The sequence below is a fragment of the Scyliorhinus torazame genome, chromosome 17 (assembly GCF_047496885.1).
Source record: "Scyliorhinus torazame isolate Kashiwa2021f chromosome 17, sScyTor2.1, whole genome shotgun sequence".
Classification (NCBI taxonomy): domain Eukaryota; kingdom Metazoa; phylum Chordata; class Chondrichthyes; order Carcharhiniformes; family Scyliorhinidae; genus Scyliorhinus; species Scyliorhinus torazame.
Window position 1 is genome coordinate 139,909,394 of NC_092723.1, and position 22,632 is coordinate 139,932,025.

The following is a 22,632-nucleotide window of genomic DNA, read 5'->3' on the forward strand; positions in this document are numbered from 1 at the left end:
CAGCACCGTATTAAAGTCCCCTCCCATTATCAGTCCTCCTACCTCCAAGTCCGGAATGCGCCCCAACATGCGCTTCATAAATCCAGCATCATCCCAGTTCGGGGCGTATACATTTACCAACACCACCCTCGTCCCTTGCAGCCTACCGCTCACCATCACATATCTCCCTCCATTATCCACTACGATAGTCTTAGCCTCAAATGACACATGCTTTCCCACTAATATTGCCACCCCTCTATTCTTCGTGTCCAGTCCTGAGTGAAATACCTGTCCTACCCATCCCCTTCTTAACCTGACCTGGTCCGCCACCTTCAGGTGTGTCTCTTGGAGCATAGCCACGTCTGCCTTCAGTCCCTCCAAGCGCCCGAACACTCGAGCCCTCTTCACCGGCCCGTTCAGGCCCCTCACGTTCCATGTTATCAGCCGGATTGGGGGGACTCTCACCCCGTCTGCGAGCATTCCAAAGGGACTGTTTCCTCAGTGACACCCTGGTCCTCCTGACACCTCATCCCCTTCTTATGCAATTGCAGAAGGTGCATCACCTTCCCTTTTACTTCTTCTCTCCTCACTGTCCAAAGTCCCAAACACATTGTTGAGGTGATGCAGCGATTTGCTTAACTTCTTTCAGTTCATTTTCAATTTAGTATGCTGTTTTTGTTGCTCATACTGAGGTCTCTGCCACACTGGGGAGACCAAAAGCAAATGGGAGACTGCTTTGTGGAACACCTCCACTCAGTGTACAAGCATGCCCCAGAGGTTCTGATGTCGAGCCTTTGTAATTCACCATCTTGTTCTCACGCTCACATTTCTGTCCTGGCAGTGTTCCAGTGAATCTAAACGTAAACTTGGTGAACAACACTTTATCTTCCAATTATATGCCTTCTGGACTTAACATGGAATTCAACAATTTCAGACTATAAACAGTGTGCCATCTGCCAGTTTGAATCTTACCTTTCAAGTTTTTGATGACAAACAAAGCTGTTCATTATTCTGTCATTAACACGGTGCAGACAAATGCTTTGTTTCTTTACTGCAACCATTACCTCTCCTTTTGCTTTTGTTCTGTGACAACTTTGTCATGTAATTTTGCCTGCTGTCTCCCTTACTCCAGACCTTTGCTTTTCCTTCCCCTTCATCCTCTTCCAATGGCAAATAACAAATCATATTTCTGCCCTTGCTCAGTTCTGGTCATATTCATCTCAAAACATTAACTCTGTTCTCTCTCCAGATGCTGCCAGTCCTACTCAATCTTTTCAGCACTTTCTGTTCTTATTGAAGCTTTCCACAGTATTTCGCTTTAATTCCAGATGTTTTTTCATTTATCTTACATTTAACACTCCAATCCTCAACCTAAAAGATATATTCCTAAAACATATCAATCATGAAATTAAACATCTGAGCATCTTTGGATTCCTCAACTGTTTTCCAACAATTGACACTCCCCGAGTGATCCATGCGAGTATGGGTCAGTTGAAAGACAATGTAGGATGACAGCGTGAGGAGAGCGAAGGTGCCATTCCCTGCAGTTAGACCTTCTTTAATCTACATTTTCCTCCCTGCAGTACCTGGGCCTGTGGTCTTCAGAACAAGTGAAGACTAAGATAATAGAAATGCTGTACAGTTGGACACTATGGCTGCCAAGTGAATTGAAGATCAGAGACGCTTATCAGATGCTGAAGAAACAAGGTATGTAATACGCAGCTGACCCGGCACAGTGTGTAACAAAAAAATACTTTTATTTCTAAAGTGCCTTTCACATCTTCAGGATGTTCCCAAAGAACTTTTGACGTATAGACACTGTTGTAATGTTTAAGCATGAAAGTTAATTAGCACACACTCAAACAGCGATGTGATGATGATCAGATTTTTAAAAATGGTGGTAGTTGACAAATAAGCCTCCCTGCTCTTTGAAATAGCGGAATCTTTTACGTTCATCTGAGAGGGCAGATAGGGCTTCGGTTTAACATCTCGCCCACAAAACAGCTGATACCTCCCATACCCATGTACAATCTCCCCTATGATGAACTCTTATCTACCATTGAATCCCTTTCCATACCTATTGTGCTCTGCATGCATTTTCTCAAATGATGACTAGCTGGGTGTGCAGAGTAATATGACACTCATTTCCCTTCCTTATGTTTTTCCCCCCATTCCTTAGGCGTCATAAAGAAGGATCCTAAATTACCAAATGAGAGACCTTTACCACCGCCTTCACCAAGAATGAAGAGCTCACTTTTTGATGACGATGAGAAATCAAAGGTAAAAAATACACCTCTACAGTACACACTCATGACGTGCTGTCACCCTTAGTCTTCTCGTTCTCTGCAATCCCAACGTGCCCTTCCTCAAATCTCCAGCTCCTCTCCTCTGACTGTACCTCTCTCGTGACCTTCATCATGAGCACACACACTTGTCACCTCCCCAATCGCTACCCTTCGCCATTACTTTGACCTGATTATTCCTGATGGTATTTCTGCATCTTGCTTTCGACCACTGATTGACCTTTTTTCTCTTTTTTTTCACTTTGGGATTAAGAAAGGGGAAATATAAAATGTAAAGTCTTTGTTTTCTTATTTCTACCCCAATGTCTACCATCACAGTGGTGGTGAGACAGTAACTTTTGGGCAAATCAATGGAATATGGCTTATTTAATGTGTGAGAAATTCTGCAACAAAAAATGTATCTTACTGCAAACCAGGTTTGAAAATAAAATGTGATATTTGAAGGTTTGGAGAATTTCAGCTCTACCCTCTTGGGTGATAAATGAGTTCAACGAAAGTGGAAAAAGCAAATCCTTTCTGTAAAATTCTGTCCCCACAGCTCCTTGCAAGACTCATCAATAGCACAAACCCAGAGGACTTGCAGGCTGCCAACAGACTGATTAAGAATGTCATCAAAGAGGTGAGTTTGTTCACAATGCTGGCAAACTTCTGTAAAACACAACTGCGGCTTATTGAGCCTGTAAACCAGCAGTGCATTCCCACTGACCCGCTAAACCCTACAATGTGTATCTTGTGACCCACTTTACCTGGCAGTGATGAGGCAGGATAAAGGACTTGGGGCAGGTCTGAGTCAGAACAATACAGCAATTAGACTGCATACTTATAACATGGATTTCCTTCAGCTGGTGTTAAGAGGTTCAAGATAATGAGTTTTGGTTCCGTGGCTAAGTATTGCATTAACAGGGTCTGGGGCTCATTCCTGGTCTGCGAGTCAGATGACCCCGGCAGGGGAGCTCTGCAAAGGCTCCAGTTGCCCTCCATCTTTGTGTCCATGCACGAAGTCCAGCTTGAATTCCAGTACTCACTGGAAGTGTGTTCTGCAAAGGTTATCACAGTTAAACAGCCAACCAACACTCCACGTCTAGTCTTGCTCATGAAGCTTTGTGTCACACATCATCTGCCTGCTTTGAGTGTATGGCTGGAAGTATTGTGAAGGAAAACAAGAGTGAATGTAATTGGAGTTTTTTGTTACCCAGTAAATTCTCAAACTGAAATTGTTCACAGGACCAGGAAAAGTCTGAGAAAATCAGCAAAAGGATTCACACCATCGAGGAAGTGCACAACAATACCAAGTTGCTGAGCGAAATGCTGAGCCTGTACCAGAGAGACAGCTTGCCCGAAGACCAGATGCAAATACTGACGGTGACAATTTTATACAAGCTCCTTGACTAGATTTTAATTTGTAACTAACTCGTGGGTCTCTGTTTGTGTCTGTTATTTTAAAAGTCTGACAATATTATTTTCACCACAGGTTTACTCTTTTCTTACTGTGTTCCCCTCTGTTTGTGAACAGGGCTTGTATCAGCGCTGTGAGAAGCTGCGGCCGACACTATTCCGACTCGCGAGTGACACCGTAGATAATGATGAAGCATTGGGTACGTTTCCTGCCTGGGGGAATGGCAGAGGGTCTGGTTTAATGGGGAATGTGCTGGGGACGGGGTGCAGGCGATTTGTGGCGGTGGGGGTTTCTTGATCTGTTTCTAGCCAAGTGCCAGAAAGTCATTTACTACAGCAGAAAACGTGGCTCCTGGCTCCATTGAGTCTGTGTCAGGTCTCTGCACAGCAATCCCCTCCTCCGCTTGATCCCCATAGCTCAGCTGTTTATTTGTTCATGTGCTCATCCAGTTTCCTTTTGAAATCATGGATTGTTTCCGAATCCACCACATTCCAGATCATTACCACTCATTGCGTAAAATAAATTCTTCCTCTCATTCCTTCTGCACCTCTTGCACAAAACCGTAAATCTTTGTCCCCTCGTCCTTGTGCTGTCAGCTGATGGGAACAGTTTTTCCTTTGCTTACGTTATCCAAAGCTGTCATAATCATGTACCCTTCTCCCCTCAATCTCCTTTGCTCCAAGGAGAACAATTTCAGCTTTTCCCACCTAACCTTGCAGCTCAAATCCCTCATCCCTGGAACCATTCTGGTAAATCTCTGCACCCTCTCGCGGACCCTCACAGTGTAGCCTATCTCCACAGCTTTTATCTACGTAACTAGAAAAATCTTCCCAAGGCTGTGCTACCAAGAAAGGTTTGTGCAAATGTAATTTCCAGCTGTTTCGGGAAGGGAAACATTTGCTTCCTACTCTTCTGTCATGGAGCCCAGTAATGCTGATTTCTTTCCCAACTTTCTAGTGGAGATTCTACAAGCCAATGATTCACTCACCCTCGTGGTCAACTTGTACAAGAAGATAGTGGAGGGACACGAGGAGGAGAGAATGGCTTCGACAGAAGCAGCTTCCAAAGGTAATCCCGGGTGTCTGCCTGCTACTCATTGCAAGTGGCAGGCTTCAATACACCATTTTAACCAATGTTTATTTTGTGTGCTTTCTGATGAAGAGGTGTAAATGGTTACAGAATGCTCAAGAGGAAATGTGAGTTTTTTTCTTTTTGAAAATTAAAATGTATTCAGTGGGGAAAAAAAAAAAATCTTGCATGACAATATTATTGGTGCTAGGGCTCCAAGGAGAATATTTGTCAAGATCAAAAGTTGTTTGATGTTGAAAGGCTGTGAAGTGCCCAGGTCAAAGTGTGAGAGCCATAGTCCGAGAGGTCAAAGTGTATGTGCATGGACAGCTGGGGTCAGAGTGTATTTGTGCGGACAGCTGGAGTCAGAAAGGTCAGAGTGCGAGGGTGGAGGACCAGAGTCCGAGAAACATAGAAAATAGGAACAGTAGAAGGCCATTCGGTTATTCAAGCCTGTTCCGCCATTCAATATGACCATGGCTGATCATCCAACTCGGTAAGTTGTTCCCGCTTTGCCCCCTTATCCTTTGATTTTGATCCCCTTTAGCTCCAAGAGCTATATCTTAATGCCTTCTTGAAAACACACAATATTTTGACCTCAACTGCTTTCTGTTGTAGGTGAAAATATTCACGAATAGACCTTTGAGTGAGTAAAGAAGCAATTTATTTTCAGAGCCCTGGGAGAAAAGGGCTCTGAAAAGGGCTCAGGGGCAGCACGGTAGCATTGTGGATAGCACAATTGCTTCACAGCTCCAGGGTCCCAGGTTCGATTCCGGCTTGGGTCACTGTCTGTGCGGAGCCTGCACATCCTCCCCGTGTGTGCGTGGGTTTCCTCCGGGTGCTCCGGTTTCCTCCCACAGTCCAAAGATGTGCAGGTTAGGTGGATTGGCCATGATAAATTGCCCTTAGTGTCCAAAATTGCCCTTAGTGTTGGGTGGGGTTACTGCGTTATGGGGATAGGGTGGAGGTGTTGACCTTGGGTAGGGTGCTCTTTCCAAGAGCCGGTGCAGACTCGATGGGCCGAATGGCCTCCTTCTGCACTGCAAATTCTATGATAATCTATGAAAAGGCCTTTGACCCCCACGGTCTGAGCAGCACCTTTTCTCGCCTGAGCTGAGGTCGCACTGGGTTAATATACAGAAGGAAAGCGGAATTAGTTTGCATTCGCATTTACATATACCCAATCAATTCTGTTTGCATCACAATTCATAACATGCATCTTCAATGCCATAAATGGCTGCAAGTTAGCTCCTATAGCCTCTAATTGGCAGTTTGCCTTACCCGATCAATTCATTACATAGATAACGGTTACATAAAGTCATGGGGTCAATAGTCCAGCCATGTTGAACATGTCCTTCCTCATTCCTTGCTCGTTCATTAATTTGGGGCCCCTTTGTCAGTTACAAGAAGCTAAGAATACAGACATTGGGCAAAGGTTGCCAACGACTCATTGTCTCTCCGGATGTATCTGGTTGTGGATCAATTGTTTTGCACAACGCTTTACTACTTCAGCAGCAGACACTGATAATAACATAGGGCCAAGAACATTGACAAGTCCATTTTATATCAGGCGGCATCCATTTTGTATCTTCTGTAGTCCGTTCGGAATTCTACCTCTTCACTGTGATAGCGAATTCCACAGGCTCACCAATCTCTAGGTGAAAACATTTCTCATTTCAGCCCTAAATGGTTTACCCCATATCCTTAGACTTTGAGTGGAACATTCTTCCTGCATCTACTCTGTCTCGTCCTGTTAGAATTTAATAGGTTTCTATGAGATCTGAAAATAGAATCATAGAATCCCTACCGTTCAGAAGGAGGCCATTCGGCCCATCGAGCCTTCACCGATCCAGCGAAAGAGCACCCCACCCTTGCCCACTCCTCCGCCCTATCCCCGTAACCTCTCACAACCGTTGGACATTAAGGGGCAATTCAGCATGGCTAATCCACATAACCTGCACATCTTTGGACTGTGGGAGGAAACTAGAGCACCCAGAGGAAACCCACGCAGACACACTGAAAATGTGCAAACACCACACAGTCCACCTAAGGTTGGTATCGAAACTGGGTCTTTGACACTGTGAGGTAGCAGAGCTAACCACTGTGCTGCTTTCATTCCTCCTTCATTTTTTAAAACTCCAGCGAATATAATCCTAACCGACTCGGTCTCTCCTCATACGTCTGTCCCACCATCCCAGGAATCAGTCTGGCAAATCTTCGCTGCACAGCCTCCATAGCAATAATGTCCTTCCTCGGATAAGGAGACCAAATCTGCACACAATATTCGTGGTGTGGTCTCACCCAGGCCCTGTATTACTGTATCCAGACATCCCTGCTCCCACTCTCGAATCCTCTCGCTACGAAGGCCAGCGTACCATTTGCCTTCTTTACCACCTGCTGCACCTGCATGTTTACCTTCAGTGACTGGAGTACAAGGACACCCAGGTTCTTGTTTATGATTCTCCTCTCTCAATCTATAGCCATCCAGATAATCTGCCTTCCTGTTTTTGCTCCCAAAGTGGATAATCTCACATTAATTCACATTATACTGCATCTGCCATTCATTTGCCCACTCTCTCAACTTGTCCAATTCACACTGGAGCATCTCTTCATCCTCCTCACAGCTCACCCTCCCACCCAGCTTTGTGTCATCTGCAAATTTGGAAATATCACATTTAGTTCCCTCGAAGTCATTAATATATATTGTGAATAGCTGGGCTCCCAGCACTGATCCCAGCGGTATTCCAATAGTCACTGTTTGCCATTTGGAAACAGGCCCGTTTAATTCTACTCTTTGTTTCCTGTCTGACAGCCAATTTTCTACCTATCTCAATACACTACCCCCAACCGCATGGGCAGCACGGTAGCACAAGTGGCTAGCAATGTGGCTTCACAGCGCAAGGGTCCCAGGTTCGATTCACCAATGGGTCACGTGCGGAGTCTGCACGTTCTCCCCGTGTCTGCGTGGGTTTCCTCCAGGTGCTCCGGTTTCCTCCCACAGTCCAAAGACGTGCAGGTTAGGTGGATTGGCCATGCTAAATTGCCCTTAGTGACCAAAAAGGTTAGGAGGGGTTATTGGGTTACGGGGATAGGGTGGACGTGAGGGCTTAAGTGGGTTGGTGCAGACTCGATGGGCCGAATGGCCTCCTTCTGCACTGTATATTCTATGTTGTAATCACAGGTGCTTTAATTTTACATGCTAATCTCTTGGTGGAACCTTGTCGAAAGGCTTCTGAAAAGTCCAAATACATCTACATTCATCCAGTGGCTCCCCAATAATAATAACCTTTATTAGTGTCACCAGTAGGCTTACATTAACACTGCAATTAAGTTACTATGAAAATCCCCTAGTTGCCACACTACGGCGCTTATTTGGGTACACCGAGGGAGAATTCAGAATGTCCAATTCACCTAACAAGCATGTCTAGTTACACCCTGGCAAAATTCCAGTACATTTGTTAAGAAAGAGGGCAGCATGGTGGCTCAATGGTTAGCACTGATGCCTCACAGCGCCAAGGAAAAGTTTTTAATAAGCAATAATCGATTAAACCTCATCAGCTACGATACTGCCACTGTGCAAAGCGGTCTGCTGTTTTTCTGGCCAATTTTTATGTCTCTTCCTTGGATCTAATACGATCTCTAATTTCCCTTGTAAGCCATGGTTTGGCCACCTTTCCCGTTTATGTTTGCGCCAGACAGGAATGAACAATTGCTGTAGTTCAACCATGCTCTGTTTGTACATTTGCCATTACCCATTCCCCAATCCATCGTAGCCAACATAAATCTCATACCATGTTTCCTTTATTTAGATTCAGGACCCTCGTCTCAGAATCTAAGTCACTCTCCATCTTGATGAAGAATTCCATCATATTATGTTTGCTAATCCCTAAATAACCTTGCACGACTAGATTGCCAATTATTCCTTCCTCATTACACAATACTCAGTTTAGAATGGCCTGTTCTCTAGTTGGACCCTCAATGTATCGGCCCAGAAAGCCGTCCCGTACACACTTGAGGAATTCCTCCTCTGCGCTAGTGTTACTAATCTGATTTGCCCAATCTATATGCAGATTAAAGTCACCCATAATTACAGATATTCCTTTATCGCACGCATCTCTAATTTCCTATTTAATGCCACCCTCAACATCAACACTTCAGTTTGAGGGTCTATATACAACCCCACTAACGTTTTGCCCCTTGGTGTTTCTCAGTTCTACCCATACAGATTCCACATCGGTGGAGCTAATTTCCTTCCGCACTATTGCATTAACGTCCTCATTAAACTACAATGCAACTCAATATCTTTTCCGTTTTGTCCATCCATGTAAGTACTGAGAGGGTCAGAGTGCGACTGGGGAGAATCAGGGGCGGAGAGATTTGAGTGTGAGTGTGGAGGACCAGGGTTGGAGAGGGCCGAGTGCGAGTGTGGAGGACTGAGGATAGCGACGTGAGAGTACAAGTAGTTTGTGCTTGAATTAAATCTCAATTTATTTTGGGAATCGGGATCTAAACTCAAACCTTTAATTTTTGAAGCTGATCCCATGCTGGCAGATTTAACTGAACTAGAGTTGGACTTTAGAAATCCTGGAACCTTCTCAAACCTGGACCCTGGGAAGCAGCTGCCACCCTGGTTAGATGAAGAGCTGATGTCATTGGGTGAGTAACATTCTGCTCTTTTAACTAAATAAAATAGCACTCAGTTACACAAATGTCTTGGTCTGCAGCACACTGCTGCTGGCAATATGCAAAGTTTCTTCCCTTGACTACATCCTTCTCTCTTCTCGATTGGTCAAACATGCTTCACTCAGTTGTACCTTACTTGCATTTGAGACAGGAGATCCTAGGTTCAGTCCCACTCCAGATACTTGAGAACATAATTCAGGCTGACACTCCCAGGGCAATACTGAGACAATGCTGCAGAGTTGGAGGCGGCATCTTTCAGATGAGATGCTGAACTGAGGACCCATCTGCCCTCTTAGGTGGATTTGTGGTGTGAGTGGGAAGAGAGAGAAAGCTGATGTCCTAGGGGGACTATTTGCTGGAGTGGCTGGGGAGGGTTTAAACTCAAATGACAGGGGGATGGGACCCCATGCAAGGAGTCAGAGGAAACAAGGACGAAAACAAAAGACAGAAAGGGGAATAAGAAAAGTGATAGGCAGAGAAACCAAGGGCCAGATTCAAACAGGGCCACAGTGAAAAATATTGGGAGCGGGACAAGTAATTTACGCGCTAATCGATGTAAACGGATATGATATAATCAGGATTACGGCTGCAGGGTGACCAGGGATGGGAACTGAACATCCAGGGGTATTCAGTATTTAGGAAGGATAGACAAAAAAGAAAAGACAGTGGAGTTGTAGAGCCAGATAAAGTGAAAATTAACGCAATAATGAGGAAGGATATTAGCTCCGACGGTGTGAAATCTGTATGGGTCGAGCTGAGAAACGCCCAAGGGCAAAAACCGTTAGTGGCCGTTGTATACAGACCCCAAAACTGTAAGTGTTGGGAATAGCATTAAACAGGAAATTTGAGATGCTTGCGATAAAGGAACATCTGTAATTATGGGTGATTTAAATCTGCATATAGATTGGGCAAATCAAATTAGTCACAATACCGTAGAGGACGAATTTCTGGAGAGTATACGGGATGGTTTTCTGGACCAATGTGTTGAGGAACAAACTAGAGAACAGGCCATCCTAGACTGGGTCTGTGTAATGAGAAAGTAACCATTGGCAATCTAGTTTTGGAAGACCCCTTGTGGGTGAGCCCTTCCGAATTTTATAAATTATTCTTGGGCGGCGAACATAGCGATGGTCAGGAAGTGGGTGGTGGGGGAGGGGTCGGTTTGGCAGCGGGTGGAGGCGGCCTCATATAAAGAAACGGGTTAACAGCACCTCTGCTGTTCTTGCCGGCCAGATACTCAACAAGCCCGGTAGACCATAAGACATAGGAGTGGAAGTAAGGCCATTCGGCCCATCGAGTCCACTCCACCATTCAATCATGGCTGATTTCAACTCCATTTACCCGCTCTCTCTCCATAGCCCTTAATTCCTCGAGAGTAATAATAATAGTAGTAATAGTAATAACCCTTTATTGTCACAAGTATGAAGTTACTGTGAAAAGCTTCTAGTCGCCATATTCCAGCGCCTGTTCGGGTAAGCTGGTACGGAAGTAGTGTCAGCTCTGAGGGTGTGGGGACAGTGGCGGCAGCACATGGGGCTGGAGGGGGCGTCGGTGTGGGCACCGATATGTGATCACCACCGGTTCGCTTCAAGAGGGCTGGATGGGGTGTTCCAGAGGTGGCAGCGGGCGAGGATTGAGAGATTTGGTGATCTCTTTATTGATGAGGGCTTCCCGAGCTTGGAGGAGTTGGAGGAGGTGTTTGAGCTGCCAGATAGGAATGGGTTCCGGTATCTGCAGGTTAGGGATTTTGTGCGGAGGCAGGTTTTGACCTTCCCGAATCTGCCACCCCAAGGGCTACAGGATAAGGTGGTGTCGAGAGTAGGAGTAGGGGAGGGGAATGTCTCCCGAGATCTACATAGAACTAATGGAGTGAGAGGGAGCCCCGATAGGAGAGGTGAAGCGAAAATGGCAAGAAGAGCTGGGTGGGGAGTTGGAGGCTGGATTATGGGAGGAGGCCCTGAGGCGAATCAGTGCATCCTCGTCCTGTGCCAGGCTCAGTCTGATACAATTCAAGATGATCCACAGGGCGCACATGACGGTGGCCCGGATGAGCAGGTTCTTTGAGGGGATGGAGGATAGGTGTGGGCGCTATGCGGGGGGATCTGTGAACCATATTCATATGTTTTGGGCATGTCCGAGGCTGAGGGGTTTCTGGCAGGGGTTTGCTGATGTCATGTCAGAAGTATTAAAAGTGAGGGTGGTTCCAAGTCCAGAGGTGGCGATCTTTGGTGTGTCGGAAGATCCGGGATCCCAGGGGGTAAGAGAGGCTGATATTCTAGCCTTTGCCTTCCTGGTTGGCCCCGGATCCTAGTGGGATGGAGGGACTCGAAGCCCCCGAAGTTGTTGGGGGTATGGGTTAGCGACATGACGGGGTTTCTCAGATTCGAGAAAATCGAATTCGCCTTGAGGGGATCGCTGCAGGAGTTTGCCCGGAGGTGGCAGCCGTTCCTCGACTTCTTCGGGGAAAATTAAGCCGTCAGTGGGGGGAGGGGGGGTAAGGTCAGGTAAAACAGTGGAGAGAGGGCTAGGGAAGGAGGTCCTGTTTGTGTAAGCCATGTTGGCTGAGGTTTGTTACTGGGTGGGTGTGTTGGTTATCTTGTTTTTGTTTCTGTTGATACCTGATGGTTAAAATTATAAATGCCTTAATAAAATATATTTTTTTTAAATAACTGGAGAAAGGAACCAACAGGAAGATAGCCATGTGAAGTCAACGATGCCTATCTTTTATTTTTTTAAATCATTATTTAAAAGGTTATTTGTGTTAAAATGTACAAACCTGGTGGTCGCACTTAATTGAAATCGAATAAAAGACATCAGACACTTAATGTTAGGATATTGTTGTAAAACCTTTCTGTTCTGTGTTTCCTTTTTTTCAATTCCTGGCCTGACTGCCTTAATCCACAATCTCCTTGCTAGCTGCCACAACACTGAGATTTCCGTTTAAACTACAGATGTTGGGCACACTAAAGCACCCTTGTTCTAATGGACAAGGCCGTTGGGTTCTATGGCAGAACCTGTGATGTTGATTTGATAGACTTGGCAAGCAACAAACTGGTGAATGTAGACTTCTCAGCCATCTCCTATTGTTGTCTGGGATTGGTAGAGCTTTTCAGAAATTCTGGAGCAGGAGAAGCCAGGGCCATCTTGTCAGTTCTGAAAAGGATTCAGCCAGGTCGCAGCTGGAAGGCTGGCACTCCCTCTCTCTATCTCTTGTGCTCTCTCGCTCTCTCTATCTGCTCTTTCTCTCTCTCGGACAGGCGATTTCTGAAACCTCCAAGCCCGTTCTTTGAAGGCTCTCCAGGCGAAAAGTCACAGGCAGCACTCCGGTTTGGAGAGCTTCTGGAGTAAGAAAACAAACAGTCACTCACCAGGTCTGTAACTTTTCAATCTTCTCTCTGAGGGGCTTGGAAGAGCTCAAATTGAATCTTAAACTGAGAGTACTCTTTATAATACAGCCAGAATTTGTGCACAGAAATCAGGCAAATGAAAGGCCTGCAAATGTTCAGATGTAAAGCCCTGTAATATCTCAGGTAGGCAGAGGCTCCACCTCATGGTAGAGAATGGTTTTGCATTGACCTGAATCTAGTGTAAAGCCCCACCTGGTGGCAGGAGGGCAGAATTGCACCGACCTGGAACTCTTCTATGAAACACCATTTGATGGTCGAAGGACTGAAGCACCGACCTCCAACTCTCTTGAATGAATCTATTCACCAGAGGCCACAACCACAAACCTTTCCCTTTAATCCCCGTTTTTAAAAAATCCTCTTACCCGTACCATGTGTCTGTTTTGTGTGTGTCCGGGTGGAGGGTGGGATGGGGCTTGGGGAATAGGTAGATTAGTAGACCATTGCTCTGTTATTCCTTTATATATTCATCTTTTCCTCTTATTAATGAACAGTTTGTTGGTGTTCTACTTATAAATCTGGTGTCTGTAACTCATTGGAGAAGTTGAGGGTTACAGATCTTAGGGAAACACAAAGTATTGGTTCATTCGCTTATGCTGGGACTCCGGCGTCTGTGGAGCTGGAACTGACTGCGCACTCGCCCAGGGTGTCGTAAAATTAAATAGCTTTAATTTCACCGGTGTTGGAACCCCGGGCCAAGTGAGGCTGGAATTGACTGCACACTAGCCCAGGGGTCTGTGACACAAGTTTTGGAATAATTGACTGCTTTCCTTCTTTACCCCCTTTGGTTATTCAGAGAAACATACTTTAATCTAAAATGTAGATTAAAATTGATTGATGTTGCCTCCACTGATCACTCTTTCCAAGGAATTATGTATCAAATAATGGATTGGTACCCAAAGAGATCACTCTCCGTGAGGGGCTGAATGTTTGGAAGGGTGGGGCTAGCTTCTGTACAGTAACTCAGTGGCACATTGCTCTTCCAGACCTGAATGACCCCCCACTGCTGCGGCAAGAACAAGGATCCGTGAATTGGAACTCCTTTGAGGTAAGTCACGTAAGGAACTGTATGCCTTTCCTTTTCCTCTGCTGCATGACCTGTACTTTGATAGAATGAATAGGTGTTGGATATATTGAGTGAGTTAGTGTGTTTGTTTGATGTGTTGATTGAATGGGTGAGTGTATCATACAAGAGAAGGTTTAGGGAGCCCCTCCCTGATGCTCCCACAATCCGTTTCTCCCCAGACAGAACTTATATAAAGATTTGCTCCTGTTACATTCCGTGAAGTAATTCTCAGTGTGCTGCTGTGTCATTAATATTGCAGGAAGCAACTCCGACTGTAACCATATCAAGTTCCACGACCAATGGGAGTAGAGGCCTGGCGGGCCTGGACCTGCTGGGGAGGTCATTGATGGCACAATCTCTGGGACCTCGAGCTCCGGCATTCCGATGGTGAGAACCAGCAACTATTCCTCTGACTTTCTGTCTATTTGTTTTTCTCTCTTTCGTTCATTTTCTGTCTCTTTCATTGTTGCAGTCCCTCAATACTGTCATCCAATAGTACTGCACTCCCTCAGTACTACTCCAGCTACAGTTCAACACTCCCTCAGTGCTTACCCTCTGACGGTGTCATGCTCCGTCAGCATTGCCTCCAATAGTGCCACATTCCTTCAGTACTACCCCTGATGGTGCTGTACACTCTCAGTAGAACTCCTGGCAGTGCAGAGCTCCACTAGTGCTGCCCCTTTGATAGTTGGGCACTCCCTCATGTGCTACCCCCAGACATTGCAGAGCTCCCTCAGTGCTACCTTTGATAGTGGATACTCTACACTTCAGTGCTGCCCCCTGACAGTGCAGAGCCCTTCAGTGCTACCCCTTTGATAGTGGAGCACTCTCTTGGTGCTACCCCATGACGGTGCAGATCTCCCAGTGCTGCCTCTTTGATAGTGGAGTATTCTACTTTTTCAGTGCTCCCCACTGACAGTGCAGAACTCTGCACTATTAATTTTTGAAGTGCATCTCAGAGCTCTTAGCAAAATCAAAAAAAAATTCAGGGAGCAAAGCACCAAAAACAATCAAAAAATTTAAATCTCTTCTTCCTTTCAAAATAACAATATCATTTTTGTTATCCGATCAGGGACCAGCCGCAAGTGAAACCAACGCTGAATGAACTTCAGAACCAGGCTCTAACGCACCAGTTGGCTACAGCCATGAATCCCAATGCTCCTGCAGTGTCAGCTCAGCTCACAGCGCCAGCTCTTCTCCCACAATGGACAATGCCATCTTCTGGAGCACCAGGGTTCTGCCAGAACTCTCCATCCCAGTTACTGCACACTATGCCTGCCTCGCCTCAGAACCCCTCGCCTGCCAGTCCCCAGCAAGTTGGCACCAATGACCTCGCCTTGAAGAATGTCTTTGTGCCTTTGGAGAGCATCAAAGCAAGTAGGTGCAATATGAGAGATGGGAAAGACGAGGCATGACCATTTCTGTTCATCAATAGAGAGGGATTCCAACCCTCCTGTGTTTTGACAGGTGGGGATGGGAAGTAATGGTGTTCAAAGTGATAACAGCATTCAATGGTGGAGATGCAGTTTTCTTAGTGAACTTTAGGGCTGTTGTCAACAAGCAGTCTTTGACATACTGTTACAACACCCTGGGCAAGTGTGCGGTCTGTTCCAGCCCCACACACCCTGGAATCCCTACAGAAGTGAATTAACCAATTGTTTTCCTGAAATCTTTAACCCTTGACTGCTCCAATTACCAGATTTATAAGTAAAACATTAACACATTTATATATATCAGGAGGAAAAGATGGACGTATAAAGGAAATAACAGAACAGTGATCTACTAGTCTACCTATACCCAGAAGCCTGTCCCACCCAGACACACACAATACAGACACACAGTGAAGAAAAGGTTTGGATAATGGGAATTGAAGGGAAAGGGTTGAGATGACTCTTCGCTGCAGCAGTTGTGGCGTCTGTAGGTTCCGGTCTCCTCCAAATGTGGCGCTCTGGGGAATTGGTTCATTATAAGAGATTCAGGTCGATGCAATTCTGACCTCTGATCACCAGATAGAGCCCAGACAGGAGATTCGGGTCAGTGCAATTCTGGCCTCTGACCACTAGATAGAACCCCTGTCTCCCTGAGATTTTACTAAACCTTTAAACCTGAGAATTTTAGCGTTTTCCGTTTGCCTGATCTCTGTATAGAAACGCCGGCTATATCATAAAGAGTGTTCTCGGATTGGGTTCTTTGCCATTCTGCCAGAGGATTAAAGGATCACAGACCTAGTTGAGAAACTGCTTGCAATTTTCCCTTCACAGTTCTGACTGCTGTCTGTCTTTTAAAGAGGAGTGCCTTTGCAGACCTGATTAGGAGCTTTTAAAATCGCCTGGCAGAGAGAGAGAGAGCGCAGAGGGCGAGTGTATCTTCCAGCTGCTTCCAGGTTGAACTCTTTTCCGAATTGAGGAGAAAATGGAGCTCTTCAGGTGGCCTGCCTTTCTTCCAGAAGATTCTGAATGACTCTACCAATCGCAAGCAGCAACAGGGGATTGTTCAGAATTTCAGATTCACTTATTGGCTGCTTGCCAAGTCTATCACACTGATTATAGATATCATGGGCTCTGCCACAAAACCAACAGGGAAGTCCTGGGCAAGTCCATTAAACCAGGGGTGTTTCAGGTTTGCCTAAAGTTCGTAGTTTAAGCAAAAATCTCAGAGTTGTAGCCACTAGCAAAAAGACGGTCGATCAAAGGCAGTCAGCAGGGCAGCGGTTAAGAAGAACCCGCAGGACAAAGGTTTATAACAGTATCCTAACAATACACTGGGCAGCACGGTGGCGCAGTGGGTTAGCCCTGTGGCCTCACGGCACCGAGGTCCCAGGTTCGATCCCGGCTCTGGGTCACTGTCCGTGTGCAGTTTGCACATTCTCCCCGTGTTTGCGGGGGTTTCACCCCCACAACCCAAAGATGTGTAGAGTAGGTGGATTAGCCACGCTAAATTGTCCCTTAATTGGAAAAAAATGAATTGGGTGCTCTAAATTGAAAAAAAATCCCAACAATACACAGGGCTCAGTGGCTGGAAAGGACTGAAGAAGGGAAATGGAGGTTAGACACTCCTATTGAGCACCTGTGGATCAGCTTGATGGGCCAAATGGCCCTCCTCATCTGTGCTTTACCGCTATCTTCAGTACCTGGTACAGCCACAACTAGCATTTATATGGATCTTCAACGCAGTAAATTGTCCCAAAATTCTTCGCAGGAGTGTAATCAGATAAAATTTGATACTTGGGTACATGTGAACCAAAGCTTGGTCAAAGAGGTGAGTTTTAAATATTGTCTTAAAGGATCAGAGAGAGGAAGAGATGGAGAAATTTAGGGTCAGGGAGATGGACAAGTTTAGGGTCAGAGATAGGTAGAGAGATGGAGACATTTAGGGATGGAACTCTTGAGGTTCAGCCCGCCGCAGCTGAAGATATGGCTGCTGATGATGGGGCTCTGGATACCAATCAGAGATGGTATGCCTGGATTAGAGATGTTCCCACCCTCCCCTTCCAGTATGGGGTAAGGAGGTCAGTTTTAGTCTGCATACTGTAGACCATAAGATATAGGAGCAAAATTAGGCCATTCGGCCCATCGCGTCAGTTCCTCCATTCAATCATGGCCATTCTCCAGCCTTCTCCCCTTAACTATGATCCCCTTATTAATTAATACCACCAGATTTGTGCTTGAAGTGCTGTTGCCTACAGGGCTACAGACCAATAGCTGGATGGCGGAATTAGACAGAATAGTTCTTTCTTAGAACATAATAATTAGGAGCTGAAGCAGTCAATTTAGCCACTCAAGCCTGCTCCCCTGTTCAATACAATCTTCGCTGATCTCATCATGGCCTCATCCTGCAAAGATCAACCAGAAGAGCAGGGCACGCTCCCAGTGTCTATCTCTGTGGCACAGCTGGCATAACATCCTTCCCTGTTAAACCCGCAGGTACTGTTCCGCCCGTTACAGTATTAGACAAAGATGGTTTCCGAGTCCTGTTCAACTTTGCTAAAGCCCCTCCACCCGGGAGACCTGATCTTTTGGTTGTTGTCATCACACTGTTGAGCTCAGCGCCAACACCCATAAAGAATATCATGTTCCAAGCTGCAGTGCCAAAGGTAAGGCTGTTCATTGCAGATGCTTGTGTTTATGTGGCTTCACTAATATAAATCACATCTAAATTTAATTGTGTATGATTGTTGCTGATGTGTGCTTTGGCTGTGCCTTGTGCCTGAGGGAGGTCTACTCCATTTCTCTGCTGCAGTGTGACCTCCCATGTATTTAGTTGGAGGAGTTGTGACTGATCTCTCACTGCTCTGGGTATTCGTTTGTTTCCAGGTGATGAAGGTGAAGTTGCAGCCTGCCTCCGGCACAGCACTTCCTGCATTTAATCCTGTACTCCCACCTCCTGTCATCTCACAGGTTATGCTTCTTGCTAACCCCCAGAAGGTAAGGGATTTGATGGATATCTTGCTTTCAATAAACCAACTCTGGAAGTATTCAGGAAGGTTTAATTACATTACCTCCTGCCATTTATTTAAAGGGGCAATTTAGCGTCGCCAGTCCACCTACCCTACATATCTTTGGGATGTGGGGGTGAGACCCACGCAGACACGGGGAGATTGTGCAAACTCCCAAGGCTGGGATCGAACCCGGGTCCTCGGCACCGTCAACACTGCACCACCGTGTCAACCCCGGCCATTTGGTTGCTTGTTCTCTTGACCTTGCCAAATACTGTGTTCCTGCATATTGGTTACCCATACGCTTGACTTGATCACGTACTGCATTTGAATCATAGAATGGCTACAGCACTGAAGGAGGCCATTTGGACCATTGTGTTGATGCTGGATCTTTGCAAGAGCAACTCCATTAGTTCCACTCACCTATCCGTTCCCTGTCACCATGCAATTTTCTTTCTCTTCAAGTAATTTATCCAATTCCCTTTTGAAAGCTGTCTTCGAGACTGTGCTTTCCAGATCCTAACCACTCACTGCATACCCCACCATTGGAAAGCAAACCAACCTTTCCTTAGCTGATTGGATGGTTAGTCACTGGCCTTTTCCCCTCCATTGCCAACATTTTTTTGTTTGCCATGGTAGTATTCTTCCTGCAGTGTTAAGTAATGGGTTAAGAGACATTGCAATTAGTTGTCTCATTTATGTTAAGGATCCATTAATTGACACTGATATGTAAAGGGGCTTCAGGTGGCCTCTGGCAGGTGATGTATAGTTAGAGTTTTGTGCAAAGGCTGTTGGAAGGAAATAAATGTGTTTGTGAAAAAGGAACATTACTTTAGACTCTTCATATCACAGCAACTAAAACGTCTAACAAATTGGTAGCAGAGGATGGTTGCTGTGTAAATGTGAAGGGTTGAAAGATACAACTTTTCCAGATCAAACCAAGGAGTGAGTGAGAAGGGAAAAAGAAAAGATACATGGCTGAACCCAGGATAAAGATGGCTGGATATGACTATCCTCCCTTATTTTCTGAAAGGGAATCATACGACCAATGGAGAAGTGCAGTAGTTATGTGGACTAAAGTAACTGCTTTGGGAAAGAGAAAACAAGGTATAGCATTGGCTCTTTCTCTACCATATGGCAGTAAAATCCGAAACAAAGTGCTTTCTGAGCTGGAATTGGAAGAGTTAGACTCAGAAGAAGGTCTGGAGACTTTATTACATTATATGGATAAGATTTATAAGAAAGATGACTTGTTAAGTGCGTATGAAGCATGGTCGGATTTTGATAAGTTCCGGAAAATGGAGGATATCTCCATGGAAGACTATATAATGGAATTTGGCAGACTATATAAAAGACTGCAGAAACACAACCTGGAATTTCCACAGTCTGTGTTGGCCTTTAAATTACTTGACTGTGCTCGAGTGAGCAACATGGATAGGCTCCTGGTTTTGACAGGAGTTCAGTTTACTGATAAGGATACCTTATTTGAACAGATGACAAAAGCTTTACAAAAGTCTCTGGGGAAACATTCGATTCCGATGGCTCTGATGACCCAAATAGGTCAGCCTGGGTTTCCTCCGGGTGCAGAATATGGAAGATACCTTACTAACAGGATGGCGAAATCGTATGGCTACGAACAGGGCTCAAGACTATAGAAGGAGACCGAGACAAGGAAATTATGAAGACAGAAACCCAGTTAGAACCTACAATAGGAAGATGAACCCCAGAAATGCACGGGGCATGATAAATCGATGTTTTCGATGTGACTCTCAATACCATTATACTTTCAATTGTCCAACTCGTTATGATAGAGTGTTTGAAGCGACACATGACACGGAAGAGTCAGAAGAGGAAAAAGATAGTGACCAGAAAGAAGGCATTGTCCTATTGACAAGCAGTTTTACGCCGGTAATGAGGGTGTTGGTTGCAGAATCCTTCAACTGTGCTGTATTGGACAGTGGCTGCACATCTATGATGTGTGGGATTGATTGGTTAAAATGGTACCTGGACTCTTTGAATGCTGAAAATCGTAACAAGGTTAAGGAATTTGAAAGTTCCACAAGTTTCAGGTTTGGGGATGATAATACTCTGAAGTCGCTGAAAAGAGTGGTGATCCCTTGCAATATTGCCGGAGTGAATCATTTCATTAGCACGGATGTTGTATCAAGTGAGATACCTTTGCTTCTGAGCAGACTGTCGATGAAGAAAGCACACATGAAACTGGATATGGAACAGGATAAGGCAACAGTGTTTGGAAAGACGGTGGACTTACAATTTACACAGTCGGGGCACTATTGTATTCCATTACTGACAAATAATAATTCAAGTAGAGTGGTTAAGGATGTGTTAATGGAAGTTGAAAATGGGACTTTAGCTGATAAAAAGCTTGTGGTATTAAAACTGCATAGGCAATTTGCACATCCGTCTCCTCGGAGGCCGAAAAATTTATTAAAGGATGCAGGGGTAAGGGATGACGACTATACTAAACTGATAGAACAGGTTAGTGACCGCTGTGAAGTTTGTAGGAAGTACAGAAGGTGGGCAGCACGGTAGCATTGTGGATAGCACAATTGCTTCACAGCTCCAGGGTCCCAGGTTCGATTCCGGCTTGGGTTACTGCCTGTGCGGAGTTTGCACATCCTCCCCGTGTGTGCGTGGGTTTCCTCCGGGTGCTCCGGTTTCCTCCCACAGTCCAAAGATGTGCAGGTTAGGTGGATTGGCCATGATAAATTGCCCTTAGTGTCCAAAATTGCCCTTGGTGTTGGGTGGGGTTACTGGGTTATGGGGATAGGGTGGAGGTGTTGACCTTGGGTGGGGTGCTCTTTCCAAGAGCTGGTGCAGACTCGATGGGCCGAATGGCCTCCTTCTGCACTGTAAATTCTATGTATACCAGCACGACCGATAGTAACCCTACCTTTGGCCAGGGATTTTAACAACATTGTGGCCATGGACCTTAAAATCTGGGATAAAGTAAATAATATATTTATTTTGCATTTTGTAGATTTAGCAACCAGATTTAGTCAATCAACGATTGTACGAAGTAAAGAAAAGAGAGTAATTCTGGATCAAATCGTGGAAAAGTCGATAGGGACAGGAATGGGTCCACCGGCAAAATTCCTTACGGACAATGGGGGAGAATTTGCTCATGATGAGTTTAGGGATATGTGTGAAAACATGAATATCAGAGTTATGAATACGGCTGGAGAAAGCCCATTTAGTAATGGTGTCTGTGAAAGAAATCATGCTGTCATCGATGACATGCTTCGGAAAATTTTGGCAGATCGACCAAATTGCAGGCTAAATTCAGCTTTAGCATGGGCAGTACATGCAAAGAATTCATTGCAGATGGTTGGGGGCTATAGTCCTTATCAGTTAGTGTTTGGTAAAAATCCTAAAATTCCGTCCATTTTGGATGACCAACCTCCAGCTTGGGAGGGGACTACAATTAGCTCTGGTTTTGCTGAACATTTAAATGCATTACATCGCAGTAGAAAAGCTTTTTTGGAAGCAGAAGTCTCTGAAAGAATTCGCAGAGCTTTAAGACATAACGTACGGCCATCAGATGCCGTTTTTCAGCAAGGAGGCATGGTATACTATAAGAGAGACAATTCTAATGAATGGAAAGGCCCAGGGAAGATCATAGGCATAGATGGCAAAACAATTATTTTGCAACATGGTAATCAAACTGTTAGGGTACATTCATCAAGGATAATGAGTACAGATTACAAATTTTCAAACTTAGACAGAGCAGACAGCCATGACGAGGAACCAGAGTCATCTGGTACGCATGTGTTACAGAACTATGAGGACCAATTAACTAATATAGACAGGATTTCTGTGGAGGAACACAACACTTCTGATGAATTAGAACAGGCCATTTTTCCGAAAGGGCAACTGCCAAAAGTTGGTACAAAAGTGACATACTTGCCTGAAGGGTCTAGTCAATGGAAGGATGCAACTGTTATTAGTAGAGCAGGGAAGGCCACTGGAAAGTATAAACATTGGTTGAATGTACAGCATTCAGGGGAAGGAGTCAAGACAATCGATTGGGAAAACGAAGTTCAAAAATGGAGGGCACAGAAACGCAGTGCCAGTTCAGATAGTACATCGGATACTGAACAGGTCCGCAGGAAAAGGTCGAGAACTACTGAGAGGACATCCCACAGCAGAAGGGAAAGATCAAGCAGTATCAGTACAGAACGAGATACCAGGCAGGAGAGGGGACGTAGTTTATCAACATCTCGGAACATGAGTAAGACTACAAATACTAATAGGAGTAGAAGCTCACATGCACGTGA

General features: G+C 45.2%; 1 protein-coding gene across 3 annotated transcripts in view; it reads left to right on the forward strand.

Annotated features, from left to right (window-relative positions):
• LOC140394196 (ADP-ribosylation factor-binding protein GGA1-like) overlaps positions 1-22,632 on the forward strand; it is a 55,187-nt gene that overhangs the window by 25,176 nt on the left and 7,379 nt on the right. For all 3 annotated transcript variants that reach the window (XM_072481173.1, XM_072481175.1, XM_072481174.1), the window contains exons 5-16: positions 1,563-1,686; positions 2,159-2,259; positions 2,821-2,901; positions 3,507-3,644; positions 3,796-3,877; positions 4,636-4,746; positions 9,280-9,402; positions 13,820-13,881; positions 14,159-14,286; positions 14,972-15,276; positions 17,823-17,992; positions 18,213-18,323. In XM_072481173.1, the coding sequence (XP_072337274.1) occupies positions 1,563-1,686; positions 2,159-2,259; positions 2,821-2,901; positions 3,507-3,644; positions 3,796-3,877; positions 4,636-4,746; positions 9,280-9,402; positions 13,820-13,881; positions 14,159-14,286; positions 14,972-15,276; positions 17,823-17,992; positions 18,213-18,323 (1,536 nt within the window). The remainder of the gene's footprint in view (positions 1-1,562; positions 1,687-2,158; positions 2,260-2,820; positions 2,902-3,506; positions 3,645-3,795; positions 3,878-4,635; positions 4,747-9,279; positions 9,403-13,819; positions 13,882-14,158; positions 14,287-14,971; positions 15,277-17,822; positions 17,993-18,212; positions 18,324-22,632) is intronic.